Source organism: Ursus maritimus, unplaced genomic scaffold (assembly GCF_017311325.1).
Source record: "Ursus maritimus isolate PB19 unplaced genomic scaffold, ASM1731132v1 scaffold_3, whole genome shotgun sequence".
In the NCBI taxonomy this organism is placed as follows: domain Eukaryota; kingdom Metazoa; phylum Chordata; class Mammalia; order Carnivora; family Ursidae; genus Ursus; species Ursus maritimus.
Genome location: NW_024425563.1, coordinates 68,351,503 through 68,367,708, shown reverse-complemented (window position 1 = coordinate 68,367,708; position 16,206 = coordinate 68,351,503). Strand labels below are relative to the sequence as shown.

The 16,206-nt window shown below is 38.8% G+C and overlaps 1 protein-coding gene across 1 annotated transcript; it reads left to right on the top strand.

The window, feature by feature from the left end:
* Nucleotides 1-2,042: 2,042 nt before the first annotated feature.
* On the top strand, nt 2,043-6,285 carry LOC103658734 (guanine nucleotide-binding protein G(I)/G(S)/G(O) subunit gamma-11). The gene is made up of 2 exons (XM_008686252.2): nt 2,043-2,387; nt 5,858-6,285. Exons 1-2 carry the CDS (start codon nt 2,292-2,294, stop codon nt 5,981-5,983), a joined length of 222 nt encoding a protein of 73 aa, XP_008684474.1. The 5' UTR covers nt 2,043-2,291; the 3' UTR covers nt 5,984-6,285.
* The last annotated feature ends 9,921 nt before the right edge of the window (nt 6,286-16,206 follow it).

Genomic DNA, 16,206 nt, shown 5'->3' with positions numbered 1-16,206 from the left:
GGGGGCTTCATGCTCTTCTAAAAAGAAAAGTGTTCCCATCATTTGACCATTTAAAACCAAACAGCAAAAGACATTTTTCAGAATGCTGTGTGATCCTGGGATTTCAGCATTTCCCAATTCACTTTAATCAGTTTACTTAATATGATATTAGCACCATGCATTATTTTATAAGAGTAAAAACTAAAAAAAAAAGACTAATATGTATTTCATCTCCAATTTAAGTCTCATGGTACTGGGGAAGAAGTTAAATAACCTGTATGGATTTATAACTATTTATCACTGCATGCAACTAGATGATTTCCTACAGAAGACATTTCCAAGCCAAAATAATTCTATTTTTATGATTTAGAACAGACATCCATTAAGTTACTTAACCAGCTTATTTAATTTGGGCGCTGAGCTTATTTAATTTGGGCCATGTTAACTACTTTCACTAACTTATTTAAGTTATTTTTAACCAACCTTTTAAATTTGAGCAATGGGGAATCAAAAAATATGAATTGCTTTTGGAGACAGATAATGAGTTTTTTGTCGTGGCTCACCGCATACTAACAGGGGAAAACTCTGGCAGCTGATTTAACTTCTTTGAGCCTGGGAGATCCTGGAATGTGTGGTATTTCAAATACAAAAAAGTTCCTAAACAGTTTTCTTTGTGAAAGTGATTTATCAGATGTGGATACATAAATGCAATTAGAAACAAAACATACCTTAGCTAATTCACCGTTCCCCTTCCCCATGACCTATTTTATAAATTAGAAAACCAAAAACCAGAAAAAAATAAGAGTCTTTTCCAGTGCTAGCCAGTGGCAGAGCTGGGACTAGACCCAGAGTACTCACCAAGTAGCTCACGGTTCTTCTCCTTCCAATATATTCATTGAGGATAAGCAGGTGCAACCTAGAGAGAAATTAGGAACAAAAACCTTTGCTTATAAAATAGGGAGTGGCCTGCAGTGTCTAAAGCCAGGTACTCTGAAATTCTCAGTTCAGGCCACCACCCTTAACTTGAATTTGACTCTGTAGGCAGGAGGTCATCTCCAAAGAGAGAAATATCCGACTGCTTGGGAAGGTTTCTTACGTTCAGGCTTTATTTTTCTTCTAATCTATTGAGCATCATTAACAAACAAAACATAAGGTTTTAGGTTATAGTCAAAGGGAAACTTTATATTGCAGGTAAACGTGTCACAACCCACACCTTTCCTGGCTTTACCAAAACAGCAGCAAGACGAATACTGCTTCCCAGATGGTGGAGAAACCGAGGCTGAGTGAATCCACTGCCTACATCCAGGAAGTTGCAGGAGCCAGGAATTCATAACCCTTGGTGTCAACAGTCACCCAAACCTTGGCTGATGGGGAATAGAGAAACACTTTCTGGTAAGAACTTTAAAGATTCCTGCTTCTGTCTTCCCTAGTATCATTCGTGTATCCTCCAAATCATTAGAAAACATTCCTCTGAAGAAAGAATAAGAACTCTGCTGTGGAGGATGCAGAAAATTTATTCATGTCAGAAAATGGCCCTGCAAATTGTAAACAATATTCACATCCCCATGCCCCCTTGACCCCCAAATGTGTCAATATGTTTCAGGCATTTAACAGACTGGATGGATATACATCACCAGACCTAGTGGGTGTCTCTGAGATTACAGCTCAGTTTCATTTTCCTCTTGGGCCTTTTTTTTTTTAAGCGTTCATATTTCCCACAATACATATGTAACTGGGGAAAAGTAACATGCTGTATATTTTTGAAACTTGGAGAGGTGAAGGGCCGTTATTTCCTGCCGGGTAGTGTCCTCCTTTTCTTGCTCACAAACAAAACCCGGATGTGACTTGGGAACGGAAAAAAAAAAAAAAGGAACAAAAAGTAAAACTTTGGTTGTTTCTCCAGGAAAGTGGGCTAGCGCAACCCCAGCTGTCGGGCCCGCAGCCCTGGCTGGTCCCCCGAGGGCGTGGCAGGCTCGGGAGCCGGCAGGGGGCCAGCATCCCACCCGGAGCTCCGGCAGCGCCCAGCTTCTCAGGCTCCCTCTCCACTCAACCCTCCCGGGCTCGCTGGGGCAGGCCTCCCGCGGTCGTGGGGGCCCAAGAAAGATCCTAGGACGCAGGGCAGGCGTGACGGGACGCCCCGGAGGCAGCTGAGCTCTTGGGGCTCTGGGTAGCACGCGGGAGGCGGTGTCGTCCGCGCTGGCCGGCGGGAGGGGTGCGCGGGCACTGCTGTTATTTCGGGACGCGCCCTGGTGTGCTGCGCTTCCAGCCTCTCCACTTCCAGAGCTGTGCCCGGGCCCGGTTCGGGGGCGAAAATGCCGGCTCTTCACATCGAAGATTTGCCAGAAAAGGAAAAGCTGAAGATGGAAGTTGAGCAACTTCGCAAAGAAGTGAAGTTGCAGAGGCAACAGGTAAATTGTCCCAGAATATTTCCTTCTCTGAAATGAACCAAGGTCCGTTTTTCCTGGTTCGTTACAGTAAAACAGTACCGCTTTTCTGGTTTTTGGTCCCCCCCCCCCCCAGCTTCTCTTGAAGTAGGCCTTGGTGGTACCTAGGAACTGCCAGTGGATGTGGGGAAATCAAAGGGGTAAACGAGAGCAAGGATCCACTGAGTAATTTAAAGCCAAATGTCAGAACATCTGAACCTAGGATTGGGGAAATGGACAAAAAATTCTGCCTGCTGTTACTTAGTTTTAAAAACTCANTAGGGAAAAGGCAGATGTCTACTTCGTTCCTTCATCTTTTTCATTATGGGAAAGAATGCTATTTTAGTGTGTTTTATCACTATTTAATTCATCACAATTTAGGTAATTTGAATTACATAATTTTGAATTTCACCAGGCGTCTCCAGCGGTATGCAATGAACAGCTTACCGGGGCTTAGGAACAAAACATTGCAATTTCTGTTTTTATTTATTTGTAACTCTCATCCCTTTATACTTCCACTTTGTTTTATAAGTATGCACAGTGAGATAATACAGTAGTGTCTGCATTTATTTATAAATAATTTTACATATACTGAGGTGCAGATGAAAATTCTTTTTAGTGATCATGATTAAAAATTTTAAGAGACCACTGAAATGGATTACAAATTCAGTGAGAATGTATCTTCAGTGTTCAGAAGTCTCGAATGAAACATGTTGGAGATTTTGTACTTCTGACTTCTTACTGGTAACTTGAGTATGCCCTTTTCTTCCTTTTTTCCTCAATCAGGCAACCTACAGTCTGGGAATAGTTTTTTGGATAGATATTTTTAAAAGGAAATTATCTACTCCTTTCTCCACAGCAAGAAAAATGTAAACTGATTTCATTTCCCTATGGTTTAATACTAGAAAAAAAAATTTTTTTAAAAAGGACAATAGAAATTAAGCAGGTATAGTAAGTAAGCTCCCTTAATTTCCTGCTCTAGATATGGCAAATGTATTCATGACAGAGTCCTGTACTCAGAATGAACATTTTGAGTGATATTTGGAAGACGCAGGTGTTTTTGAGTTTACTCTTCACACATTTCTTTTCTGAAATTTGATCTTTCAATTCCAAATCCCTATTCTTCCTAGATTTTGGAGTGTAAAGTTGTTTCTATCCATGTTGGAAGTTTTCATGGCTTCAAAAATACTGCTCTGTTTAAAGGAATAAATAAAGTTACGGGACCCGAAGAATAGGGTAGTTTCTTGAAACCTTAAGGGACCCATTCGTGGATGGCAAAGTGCAGTCTGTGTTGGCCACTTAGATTTTTTCATGCAATGCATCTGAGAGGTTACATATTAAACAGAGTTGCATATACTGAAGTGTAGCATTGTACAAAGTTGGAATATCCTAATACCAGAGTGTGCAGAACTTAGAGGAGAAAAGAGAGACAAGTGTCTTCTAGGTATTTTAAGCTTCAAATTAGAAATTGGGCAGGGACCTGGATACAGCTGACTGTGTAGAAATTGAAGGTATCATTCATGAACCATTCCTCCCTGCCAGCTCCCCACCTCCACTCCTTAGGACACACCCTGCTCGATCAGTTTTCCAACTCCAAGTGTATGCAAAAGGGAGAGAAAACTTCAGAGATAGCCTTAGGGGATACAAGGAGAGGCATCTAAATCCTAATAATAATATTCAAACATATATTATCACACATTTCAATTTATAGAGTATTAGTGCTCTCCAACCATTATGGCTCTTAGAGATCATTCATTGTTCTCACTTTTAAGGATAAAAAACTTGAATCCACAGGAGGCTAAGTAACCTCCTTATTTAAGACCTCAGAGATAATGATAGGGCATGTACTAAAACACATGTGTTCTGATGCCCAGTTCACTATTCTGTCAATAAATTGTTCATGTCTGAGCGGTGTGCTCTGCTCAGGCCAAGGACACAGAATTCACAGGAGGAATCCTGGCTCCAGCTAATTGTTGTTCAAACATATCTTCTTGATCATGGAAGGAAATGCTCAGAGGAGTAATTATTCACTTTTGGAGATTACAGATTTCTTTGGAAACCTAATGAAGAAGCCTCTATAGGAACAGATACAATCTGGGGGAACTCTACTCTTATCCACACATATCTCTGAGGAGACAGACCCAAGGTTATGGTTACTTGCATCTGTACTTCTGACAAGTCACATCAAATGCATGGCTATAAATGTCAGGAACATTTAAGAGCAATTGTTACCCAAGAGAATGGTACTTGAAAATATTTTTATTTTACCACATTTTAAGTCATATGACTACACCCACTAGTTTTAAATTTTAGAACAGTGGTCTTCACATTGTGTGCAAAAAGTGTTTGGGGTATGGGAGTAAAATATTAAAAGTTCTATTTTAGGTTGATTTAAATCTCATCTTTCGACAGTTTCCAGTTTATGTTTTATAATTATGCATTAAGCATAACACAGTAGCCTCTGTACCTATTTATAAGTGAATAATTACATATTATTACATAATTATGTACATTTGGGGATACATATGCAAACATTTTTAGTGATCACCATTAAAACAATTTGAAGATTACTAACCTAAATTACAAATTCAATGGGAACAGTTTCCTAGGGGTAAGAGGTCTCTATTAGAATTTGCTGGAGCTTCTGTAATTTTTACTTCTAATTTCTTCTTAGCAATGCAGGCCTTCACTAAGATACTAATCCTTTTTTTTTTTCCTTTTTTATTCCTTTTTCTTTTTTAAATTCACTCTTACAATCTGTCTCTGAAGGATAGAGTTTTTGAAAAAAACTATTCAATCCTTTCTCCATTGCATAAAAAGTTTCAACTAATTACATAAAGACAAGAATCTCGGATACATCTAATAAACCTCAGATAAATCTTTTGTTATGATCATTGCCCTCGAGCAATGGGAAGGAATCCTGAATAGAGACACAAATGGTATGATTGGGCAACCTCAACCTCTCCAGCATCAGACTTTCTCCAATGTTTCTATCATTTTGTAAAATTGCAGGACATGGCACACACCCATAATAAGTGAGAATTTTGCAGGACACAGCCCAAAACATTTGGGGATTATCTATTACTGCACCTGTTCATTAGCATGAGAAATTAAAAGTATGGTATGTTTTAGTTTGTAAAATATTATGGATACATCATAATTGTATTTTAGCAGAGGAAGGAAATCATATGAGGCACAGTGGATAGGAATTGCTGGGGATGATCTATTTAATACAGTGACTGTCAAGCTTTTTGACCCTCACCATAGTGAGAAATATATTTTATGTAGATTGTGTCATTCATATGTAGTATGTATATTATACATGCTTTGTGCTAATATTTTTATACTATTTCATTTTTTAAATGCTAGCTGTACTCAATTATATTAATTTCACAAAAGGGTGGTAATGAGGTGTAGGCATTCCTGACCTAATTCATTCTTTTTTTTTTCTTAAGGTGTCTAAATGTTCTGAAGAAATAAAGAACTACATTGAAGAACGTTCTGGAGAGGATCCTCTGGTGAAGGGAATTCCAGAAGACAAGAATCCTTTTAAAGAGAAAGGCAGCTGTATTATTTCATAAATAACTCTGGAGAGAAATTTCATCCTCAGTAGAAGAACTAGTTTGTTTTGGTTTTCTGAAATAAAACCAAAATTCCTTTCAAAGAAGGAAAACGAAATTTAAAGACTTTCTTAAACACTTATATTGATATGGTTAAGTATAAAAGCTGTGTGCTTCTCATCTTTGCTCGCTACACCCCCTTGTTAAGAGGGCAGAGAGTATCAAATGTACAATTATGGAAATAAGGACGTTACTTGTGCATGACTCACCTCTTTCAGTATATTGCTTGATGCCTTAAATAAAGTTTTATCTCTGGAAAATGAGTGTTGGCAACTTTAAAAGGAATCTTTTTTTTTTTTTTTTTGCATTAACTTTTATAGTTTTCCTCATAACCTTTCCCATGTTTGGGACGTGTATCAAAGGATTCAGGGTTTTGATCAGTTCTCCAATCCAGCTCTCTACTTCAAATCCTAGTTGGTTTACAATGCTGAGTTCTGACTTCTGGAATGTTTCTGATCAAATTTTAACTATTAGGGAACTGAGTGAGTAGAATTCCTAACATTGACAGGAGCCGGAGTATCTGAGTTAGGAACCACATTAGCCCTTGAGCACCACATTACCGCTCACCATACAGATCTTGGTCAAAGTGTTGCTGCAACAGTGATCTTGGAGAAGGACCATGTTTGGGGCCCGGGGGAAGCCCCCGGGAGGTTAGCCCCCGTATGTCCACCCTTGGAGATCTGCACCTCCCACAGGATCTGCAGGTCTTGGGCATGGTGACCCTCTGGCTCTGTGGCATTGGCAGACACTTGGCTCTGATCTACTCCTACCAGCCTTTTCCAGCAAGCCCAGGCCAACCATACTGCCTTACCTTCTCCTCCAAAGGGACCAGTTAATCTTTTGCCCATTTCTAAAATTAGCTTGTTTTATTCTCCCCCTCATTGATTTGTAGGCATTCTTCATATATTTTGGTTATTATCAGTGATAGGTGTTGCAAATACCTTATCCAGTCCATGGCTTAATGTTTCATGGCAGGATGGTAGCTGCCACAGCTTTAGCCCCTGGGTGCAACGTGCAAGGTACACGGCCACTCAAATTCTTTATGAAGGCACCTATTGCAGCGACCTCAAAGAAAATGGCCTTTCTTCTCCTCTTGAAGCATTTCTCCCCCTTTCCCTCTGTCTTTTGAATGACAGTTCAATGTTTGAGCCAAAAGAAAGACAAGCAAAACCTTTCCAGATCAAATGGGCTTATTCACTAACGTGCCCTGCAATTTTAAATGTGACACCAGAAGCCCAGGTTTGTCCTTGACTAGGTTTTTTCTCCTGTTTAGACCCAAAAGTGTAACTTATCAAGCCAGAGAGGTGCCCGTGACTTCTAGCAGCTTCCTAAAGCGTATCAGCCTCCTCACTCTGAAATTACTTTCCTTTCCCACTCTGAGAAGGAACAGGATGCCCCAAGCTTTTGAAAGAGCAGGTTACAGCAAACCAAGAGGGGGACTATTTCCTTCAGTTTCCTGCCATTTTCCAAGTGTTGACGTCAATTGGGATTACTGAGAGCCCAGGGATAATTTTAGCCCAAAGCATGCTCTACTCCAAGGTGAAATTTAAGAAAAGTGAAGGCATAATTTTTCCAACTGCCATAGAACAATTTGTATTGCGATGTGTTGCTACTATTAGTCATTTCATATTTAAGGTGGCCTGGGATTTTAATACTTTGGAGCTTGTGAATTTGACTTTAACGGACTATTTCATGTCTCTCAAGTCATGGAGTTTTCTTGTATTGCATGAGGAAGCAAGCATCTATTCTCATTCTTGATAAGGCAGATCAGATCACCTGCTTTCTTCATGGGGGGCCAAGTCAACACATTTATCCTGGAGCTTCTTTGGAGTTATGGCTTAGAAGGCTGTGCCCTGAGTTTCTGTTGGCCACATTCAGCTATCTGTTCCTGTACACCTCCAAGTCCTAGCCTTTGCTTTTCATGTACTTTCAGCCAGATCACAACTTAGCCCGTTTCTGTCTGCTTTTTCCTTAATAAATTCCCAATCTTATAGATGTTTCTACTAAATCTAATTCTGTTCTTTTTTTCTTACTGTTTCATCATAGTAATTTGGCAAATATGCAGAAGTGTAATAAAATCCTCTTGATTTTCAAGTGTTCAACTGCTAAAACCTTATTAGTTTACATTAGGAAGAAAATGAAAAATACAGTAACTATGTGTTTGGGTGTATTATAAAAGTAACCTTTAGTAAGTGGGGATTTGTTAAGTAGAATTTAAATAGTGCATTCAATTTCTTCCAAGTAAATAGTTGTGTTAATCATTTGGTATCTGATTAAATAGTTGCTATGTTTTGTGTATTGAGACTCAGGTTCTATGAACTCATTAAATTAGCAAAATTGGCTTTCCTAATTGTAGGCAGAATCTACATTACAAGCTCCCTTGTACTTGGTATTTTAAGAGTTTATTTTACAGGTTGGATGCAAACTGGTATCTCATTATTTTCTAAATTTGTGTTTCCTTGATTTCCCATATATTTATAGCCAGATTTCATGTGTCTTTTGACCACCTTCACCCATTTCAATCCTCACAACCCCCACCTCTGACAACTACCCTTTGTATCTATAAGCTTGGTTTGTTTGGGTGTTGTTGTTGTTGTTGTTTTTAGATTCCACAAAAAGGTAAGATTATATACAGTGTTTGTCTTTCTCTATCTGACTTAGTTCACTTAGTATAATGCCCTCAACATCTACCCATGTTGTTGCAAATGACCAAGATTTCCTTCTTTTGTTAAGGCTGAATGATTTTCCATTTTGTATATATATTCCATCTAATTACAATGTATTCTTTATCCATTCATCCATCAGTGGGCACGTAGGTTGTTTCCATATCTTGGCTATTGTAAGTAATTGTTGGATATATGGTAGTTCTATTTTTAGTTTTTTTGAGGAACCTCCATACCTTTTTCCACAGTCGCTGCCCCAGTTTGCATTCCCACCCTTTTCTTCACATCCTCACCAACACTGGTTATTTCCTGTCTTTTTCATAAAAGCCACTTTAACAGGTAGGAAGTGATATCTCATTATAGTTTTGATTTGTATTTCCTTGATGAGTAGTGATGTTGAGCACCTTTTCGTGTACTTATTTTTATCTGCTTTTATTTGTTTAGAGGAACATTGGAAGGGTATAGAGGACACCAATAATAATTGCTACCTATTAGGGTCAATGCTGGGTACAACCAGGTAGGAAAGGGTGAGATTGAGACTTCTCAAAGAATATTCTTTTTATAAAGTTTTGATTTTGGTACCTGTAAATGTATTATCTAGTTCAGAAAGTAAAATTAATTTAAAAATAAAAAATAGAACAAGTTTTATATTACTGTTTAGGCTTTCGAGAGCAAGTGTATTATGGTATCAATGCCCTATGAATCAGAAATAAGTCTGTATCGTCAACATGATCTGATTAATAGTATATTTGGATCTCTTCAGCTTATCCCACCAAGTAAGACAGAAATATTAAGTCAGTAACAGTTACAGTCAACTGTTATCCCCTCTAACTGAGGTTTAGAAGGATGATAAACAATGAAGAATAAGCCCCTATTTCTAGTATTATAATCTAGGAGAGTAGGGACTAATCAGAAGATATCTTTGATTTAATAGAGGAGTGGAACGGTCATAGAAAGAAAATGCTGTGGGATCTCTCTTGTAAGAATAAACCCTGATACCCTACTCTGTACGTCTGCTGTCCTAACCAGGGAAGACCAGGGCATCATCAGCACCTTTTCCACCTGGGTTACCTTCATTCTGAGGGGATGAATCCACAGACCATTAAAAACCATCCACTGACACTAGGAGAATGTAGAGACACATTGATGCCATTTCTTCCTCTTTCTTTTGGTTTGCACACACCTTAAATGATGACCTTTTTTTTTTAAACCTGATACTAAAGAGTACATAATTTCATTGAATATGAAAATGAGCAGGAAGGATTAAAATAGGTGGATTATAAATTTCAGAAATTGACCTCAAAGTTATTGTATAAAAGTTACACTTGAAAGGAGAAAAAACAAAATGAAGGGAAAAGGTCCTTGTAAAATAAACAGTCATGAAAAATAATTCACAGTGGCTTATATAAAAATGTATGTATTTATTTATTCAAAACTAACAATATTTGGAGCTCTATGCACTAGGCACTGGTTTAGGCCCAAGGAATATAGTGGTGAGTTAGACAAAGTCCTTAACATCATGAAATTTACAGAAATTGTAATTAATCAGATATAGGTAGAAATTACAGCATGTATTATAATATATAGGTTAGGATAAATAGAAAAGTGGTTTTTCTACTTTTTAATGATAACACTGATGATGGCATGATGATGATGATGACGATGGCAATAGTTTACACATATGAAATGCTTAATATTCGTTGGGCGCTGGAATAGGCCTTTTTACATAGATTATGTCTTTTAATTCTCACGAGTACCTTATATATCAGGTAAATAATTTACACAAATTCATATAGCTACTTAACTGGCAACACAGGGACTGTACCCTAAACAATATGCGGTACCGTGTCTCTTGTAGAAGCCAATATATATGCAGAGTGAAAGGAACTATCAGCTCAATAATTTTCTGAAGTGGTTTTTGGCACACATATAGTCAGCTACGACAGCCTCAGAAATGTTTAGCCCTGGTGTATGACGTAGCATTTTACAGTAGCTTATTTCAGTTGTTTCTACTGGTTGGTTGGTTGGTTTTCTGTAATCGCAGCCTGATATAAAAATTTTAACCTATACCAAGGGGGTGAATTTTGCTTTCTTAGTAAAAAACATATCACGACCTAAATTTTTGTAACAGTGATAACCTCTAATTATATACCAAGTAGCACTTGCTCATTTGCTGAATAATATAGTATCTTAGTTTAGTACCAAAACTTATCTGATAGAAGCTACATGAATTATGGTAGAGTGTCTAGAAGAAATAAATCAGACTCTGTAAGGACTTTCTTTATCAAAATTATTAAATCATAGTTAGCCTAGAGAATTATGTATAGGTACCAATGAATCTTTCCTAAGAAGTGATTGAACTCATTCTCTGCAAAAACTTGTATGTTTTACTTAATAAAGTTAGCCATAGGCTTTAGCTGATGTTGTCTCAGCCTCTTCTTACAGCCAGCTTGAGACACAATTTGAATGACCTACTTCCCAGAGTTGGTTTGGGAATTATTGAGCCTGCTTCTCTAGGCTATGAGTAGAGCTCTTTAAATACATAAAAGGTCCTCATGTTTTGCCACAGATCAGTATTTATCAGTAAATACCTTCAAATTCCTTTTGGAAGTAATCAGATTAAATATAAATATATAAAATATATATTTATTCTGCAGAATTAGTGTATTCTTTTTTTTTTTTTAAGATTTTATTTACTTATTTGACAGAGAGAGATAGACAGCGAGCGAGAGAGGGAACACAAGCAGGGGGAGTGGGAGAGGAAGAAGCAGGCTCCCAGCGGAGGAGCCTGATGCGGGGCTCAATCCCAGGACTCCGGGATCACGCCCTGAGCTGAAGGCAGACACTTAATGACTGAGCCACACAGGCACCCCAGAATTAGTGTATTCATTCAAACTTTCACAGCTCTGTTTGGTGCAGCATAGGGAAGGAAAGAAAGGGAGTTGGTCTCCCCTTATTGAGTGCTTTGAAATATTATTGACACCTGTACGTGTCTTAATCTAAGAAGGAAAAATGAAGAGGAGAGAAACATTTCAATCTGTATTAAATAATTGGAAAACATAATCTAAAAACTCTGATAAATATTAACATTGTTCACTGATTACTTAAGAACAGTTCAAAGGCCATTGTTGCTAAAAGTTTCATCTTTATAACTGAAGTTATGTGTTAGCAAGGAACACCACAATATGGATGTGGGTGCTCTTTAATTACTAATACCGAGACTGGCATTTTCTTCTTTTTTGATTTTAATTCATCTTTGAAAGATCGCACGCAATTGGATTTTCAGCTGATTCTTATTTACATGCATTAATATAAAAGTAGATATATGGTAGAATAAATTTTTATTAACATTTGGATTTTTCAATCTGGGGCAGGGAATAATTTAGACATTTAAAAATAATTTGTTATAATTTGATTCAACAAATGGATTAAGGACCTGTAAACATGACACTCTTAGACAAGTTCAGCCAATATTTTTCTTGCATTCTAGGAATTGGCAGTCGAAACAAATGGTAGTGACATTTATCAAGTTCAATTAATTAAATCAATTTATGTACAAAATGTAAGTGGATTAAGTGCTTGAGAAAAGGGGGATAATAAGTGAATATTAGTAAAGTAAGACCAGGACATTTTCTGCCTTTTAGTGGAACATTTCATGGAAGGAGACACAATAGCTTCGATGAAGAAAAAGGATTTGTAAAGTATGAGACTAAGAGGAAGAAATTTCACCTATTGAGTGCAGCTTAGCAGACTAAGAAAGCATTTACCAAATGTATAGAACAAGAGCAGAAGGAACCTATAGCTAATTGGATCCACGGTCTTTGGTTAAAAAAAAAAAAAAGTCTTTGAAATGCTTTCTCAGTTATTGTGGGAAAAAATTATGCCAAATTCAATGACTTAAACAATACATTTATTATTGCTTATGAGTCTACCAGTCAGTGTATCTGGACCTCGCTCTGTTGATCGTGCCTGGTGTCATTGATTCACTGTGCAGTCGGTGGATGCGTCAACTGGTTAGCTGGGTGTTGGCTGGGAGTCGACTAGGGCAAAGTTGATGACTGGGTTATATGTCTTTCATCCTTTAACAGACTTGCCTGGGCTTGTTCTTATAGCATGGCAGAGTTCTAAGAAGAGTAGAAGCATAAAAGGTGTCTTAGGGCCTAGAAAAAGAGCTGGCACATCATCACTTCCACGGCACTAAGTTGTGCAAAGGAAGACACACAAGACCAACCCAGATTCAAAGAGCAGGAAAACAGATGCCCCCTCTTGAGTGCAGGAGTGGCAAAGTCATTGGGCAAAGGCACAGATACAAGGAAGGCATAGATATAAGGAAGGGTAAAGTTAGGGACCGCTTACAATCTATCCACCATGTTGGGTGAGGATCTTGGCTCTAACCTTGGGCAGCGGGAAGCCAAGAGGAGTAACCTAGGGGTGCATGGGCAAAGATGCTTGGTTAGGATAAAAGCCAGAAGGTTCTGATGACGAAGGAAAACATGGGGGATGGTCAGGGCACACACTTATTAATTCAAAAAGTTAGGAAGGGATGGGTTAGAAATCTGTTGTGAGAGGAGAAGCATGACAATGAATTTGAGACTTGACCAATCCTCACAGCTACTGTGGCAAATCCAAATTACATGTAGGAGAAAATGAGCAGCCTCTCAAAAGTAATTTTACTAACTCAATTTATAAAAACATCAATTTCTAGAAAGCAAAAGACTGAAGGTTCTGATTATGCCTTTTTTCTCTTATGTTACAGAATGGAAAAGACTCCTGCAACTTGATGACCACTTTGTGCAGAGAGACTCGTTTCCAATAGAGCCAACCTCCAAGAAGTCACAGGATTTGTTCCCAGCACTGGCCAACCAATCTGGTGAGGGTAAAGGCTATAATAAGCCAATCCTGCCAATATTTCAGAAACTGATGATAACGTGCCACTCCTAGCTCACCCTCTGGCAGCCTGCGTTTGTTTCTAGTCTTTTCTGAATATTCACTTAGATGGCTGCAATGAGAGAGATGTCCAGAGAATTCGGTTTGCTCTTCAATTTACAGGTCACCTCCCAAATTTGCTCTTGTCTTAATTCTTCTGAACACTTAGTTTGAATCTGGACTTGAGAGAGACTTCTAGTGACCCCCCCCCTTTTTTTTGCATAATACTTCTCTTACTAAAGTAGAATTCCTTCTCTTTAATCCTGATCAATGTTTTCTGAGGCTTCTGCTTTCTTTTATTATGCCAGAAGTTTCTTATAATTCCTCATACTTTGTTCTAGTTGGAAGAGTGCAGTTTATCTGGAAGGGAAGGAGTTTGCAAATACTTTTTGGTTGATACGAGTAACACAATCAGAAGTTTGAGGGCACACAAATCATGAGCTTCAAGTATTGGTCTTGGTGCATCCAGTGCCTGGAAATAAGTTCTTTTATCCTTTTTAGAAGGACATTTCCTAAAGCAATGCTAGAGACTCTCCTTCACAAAACTTACTTGGGTACCTGTAATCTAAACTTTGTGTTGTCATCATGCCTTTGTATAAACTAAAAACTGGGCATGAGGTTATGCATTTGTCGTATATGAGAAGGGCTATAAGGCAATATTATAAATGTATTTTCCTGAGGTCATGATTCATACTGGTACACTAGAGCAGAGGTTGTCAAACTTTTTCTCTAGGGGCCAGATAGTAACTATTTTAGCCTTTGCAAGCCATACTGCCTCTGTGGCAGCTACTCCAATATGGAGGCAGCCACACGCAATAAGTAGATAACCAAATGGGTGTGGCTATGTTCCCGTAAAACCATTTTTATACGAATAGGCAGTGGGCTGGATTTGGCCCACAGGGCCCTGCTCTAGATCAATGTTTCACTTAGTGATCAATTTAGTGGAATGTTACCAATAATTTAATAAAATAAAATATCAGCATACATTCCATATTGTAAAAGGGTACGTATTTATCTTTTAAAACACAGGTGTTCAAGTCAACATGCAAAAATTCATCTCTTTTTGTAGGTTCCAGTTAGTGAAAGTCTGAAAACTGTTAGTCCAGAGTGTTAGAGCTGAAGTCCAGCTTTTGATAGTATGTAGTAAAGACTTCAGCCTTGCCCAAAGAGAAGCTTGGCTTTTTTCCTACCTCCATCCCTACCCCGCCCCCCAGCCCACCACCACCACCAGCTGCTCTCTAAACCCTTTGAGTGTCTTGCCTGATAAGAGTGTCTTTGTCTACCTGGGGACTTTGGACCACGCCAGGAAGAATAACAGTGTGACTTCTGGTGTGTCTTTGAATCTTGTGGTATCAGAGTGATCTCTGGAGAGGCTGGAGATTGAGACCAAGCATGTGGGTAGTTGACTATGGAGCCCCAATAAAGACTCTGGATACCAAGGCTTTGGTGAATTTCCCTGCTTGGCAATGCCCTATCCGTATTGTCACACATGGTTTCTGAGAGAAAGAGGAACATGTTGTCCATAATTCCACTGGGAGAGGGCAACTGGAAACTCCATCCTTGGAACTTTCCTGGACTCAGCTCCATGCATCACTTCCCTTGTCTGATTTTAACCTGTCTCTTTCAGCTGCAATGAACTGCAACTGAATATAACAGCTTTCAGTGAGTTCTGTGAGTTCTTCTAGCAAATTATTGACTCTAAGAGTGGTCTTACGTACCCCTGAACTTGTAATTGGCATCACAAGTGAAGGGACTACTGTGGACTATGGCCTTTGAGTTTCTAAGATGTGGGAGCCGTGGGTCAGTGACATTTATAAAGGTCATGCAGCAAATTAGTGCAGTAAAACCACAACGAGAGTATCTGGTCTGTAGTCTCCTTATTTAGAGGCTTCTTCCTATCCCTGTGCCTATTCCTGATGCCTGTTGACATTTGTTGAGTTCATCTGACTTTGTCCCTGGGGCCTTGTACATACTAACCTATTTTATCCTCAGAAGGACCCTATAAGATTCATACTAGTGATGCAGGCTGGCCAGGTCCAAGGTCCCAGAGGCAGTTCTGCAGGACCAACCAAGAGTATCCTTGGCTTCATGCAGGATAGAAATCAAACGTGAGCTGAGAGGAAGTGGGAACAGAGTTTACTGAAATTTATTGAGGAGAGAGAGCAGAGATAGACAGACCACGTGAGAGTCTCAGAGAGGAAAGGAAAGAGAGTCTCATCTTTGCTTGGGGGTCTGGGGTTTCTATAGGATAGTGGTCTGCTGTGTGTGTCCTCTCAAGCATCCAGGAACTGGTCAAAACAAGGATGAATGCTCAGGTGGCCTCCATAAGTCACTTATGCCCTACAGCCGGGGGTTTTGGCATCAAGGTGTCTGAGTAGTCTTGGAATACATACATGATGTCCCCATCTGGTCACTCCTTAGATGTTATCAATTGTGCTGAAAGACTCCAAAGAAATCATTAACTTGACCTTTACAAGGAAGACATTATTGGTACTCTAAACCGTGTATAGGGTCAGGGTGCAGGTCCTAGCAAGAACAGAAGCAGGAAAAGGAAAAAAAAAAAAAAAGCAGGTTCTTTTTTTCCTGGGGTCCCTC

Excerpts from the sequence above, each read along its gene's own strand:
- LOC103658734 (XM_008686252.2), top strand. The coding sequence starts at position 2,292 with ATGCCGGCTCTTCACATCGAAGATTTGCCAGAAAAGGAAAAGCTGAAG. Across the intron at positions 2,388-5,857 it reads TGAAGTTGCAGAGGCAACAG|GTGTCTAAATGTTCTGAAGA; the intron begins GTAAATTGTCCC and ends TTTTTTCTTAAG.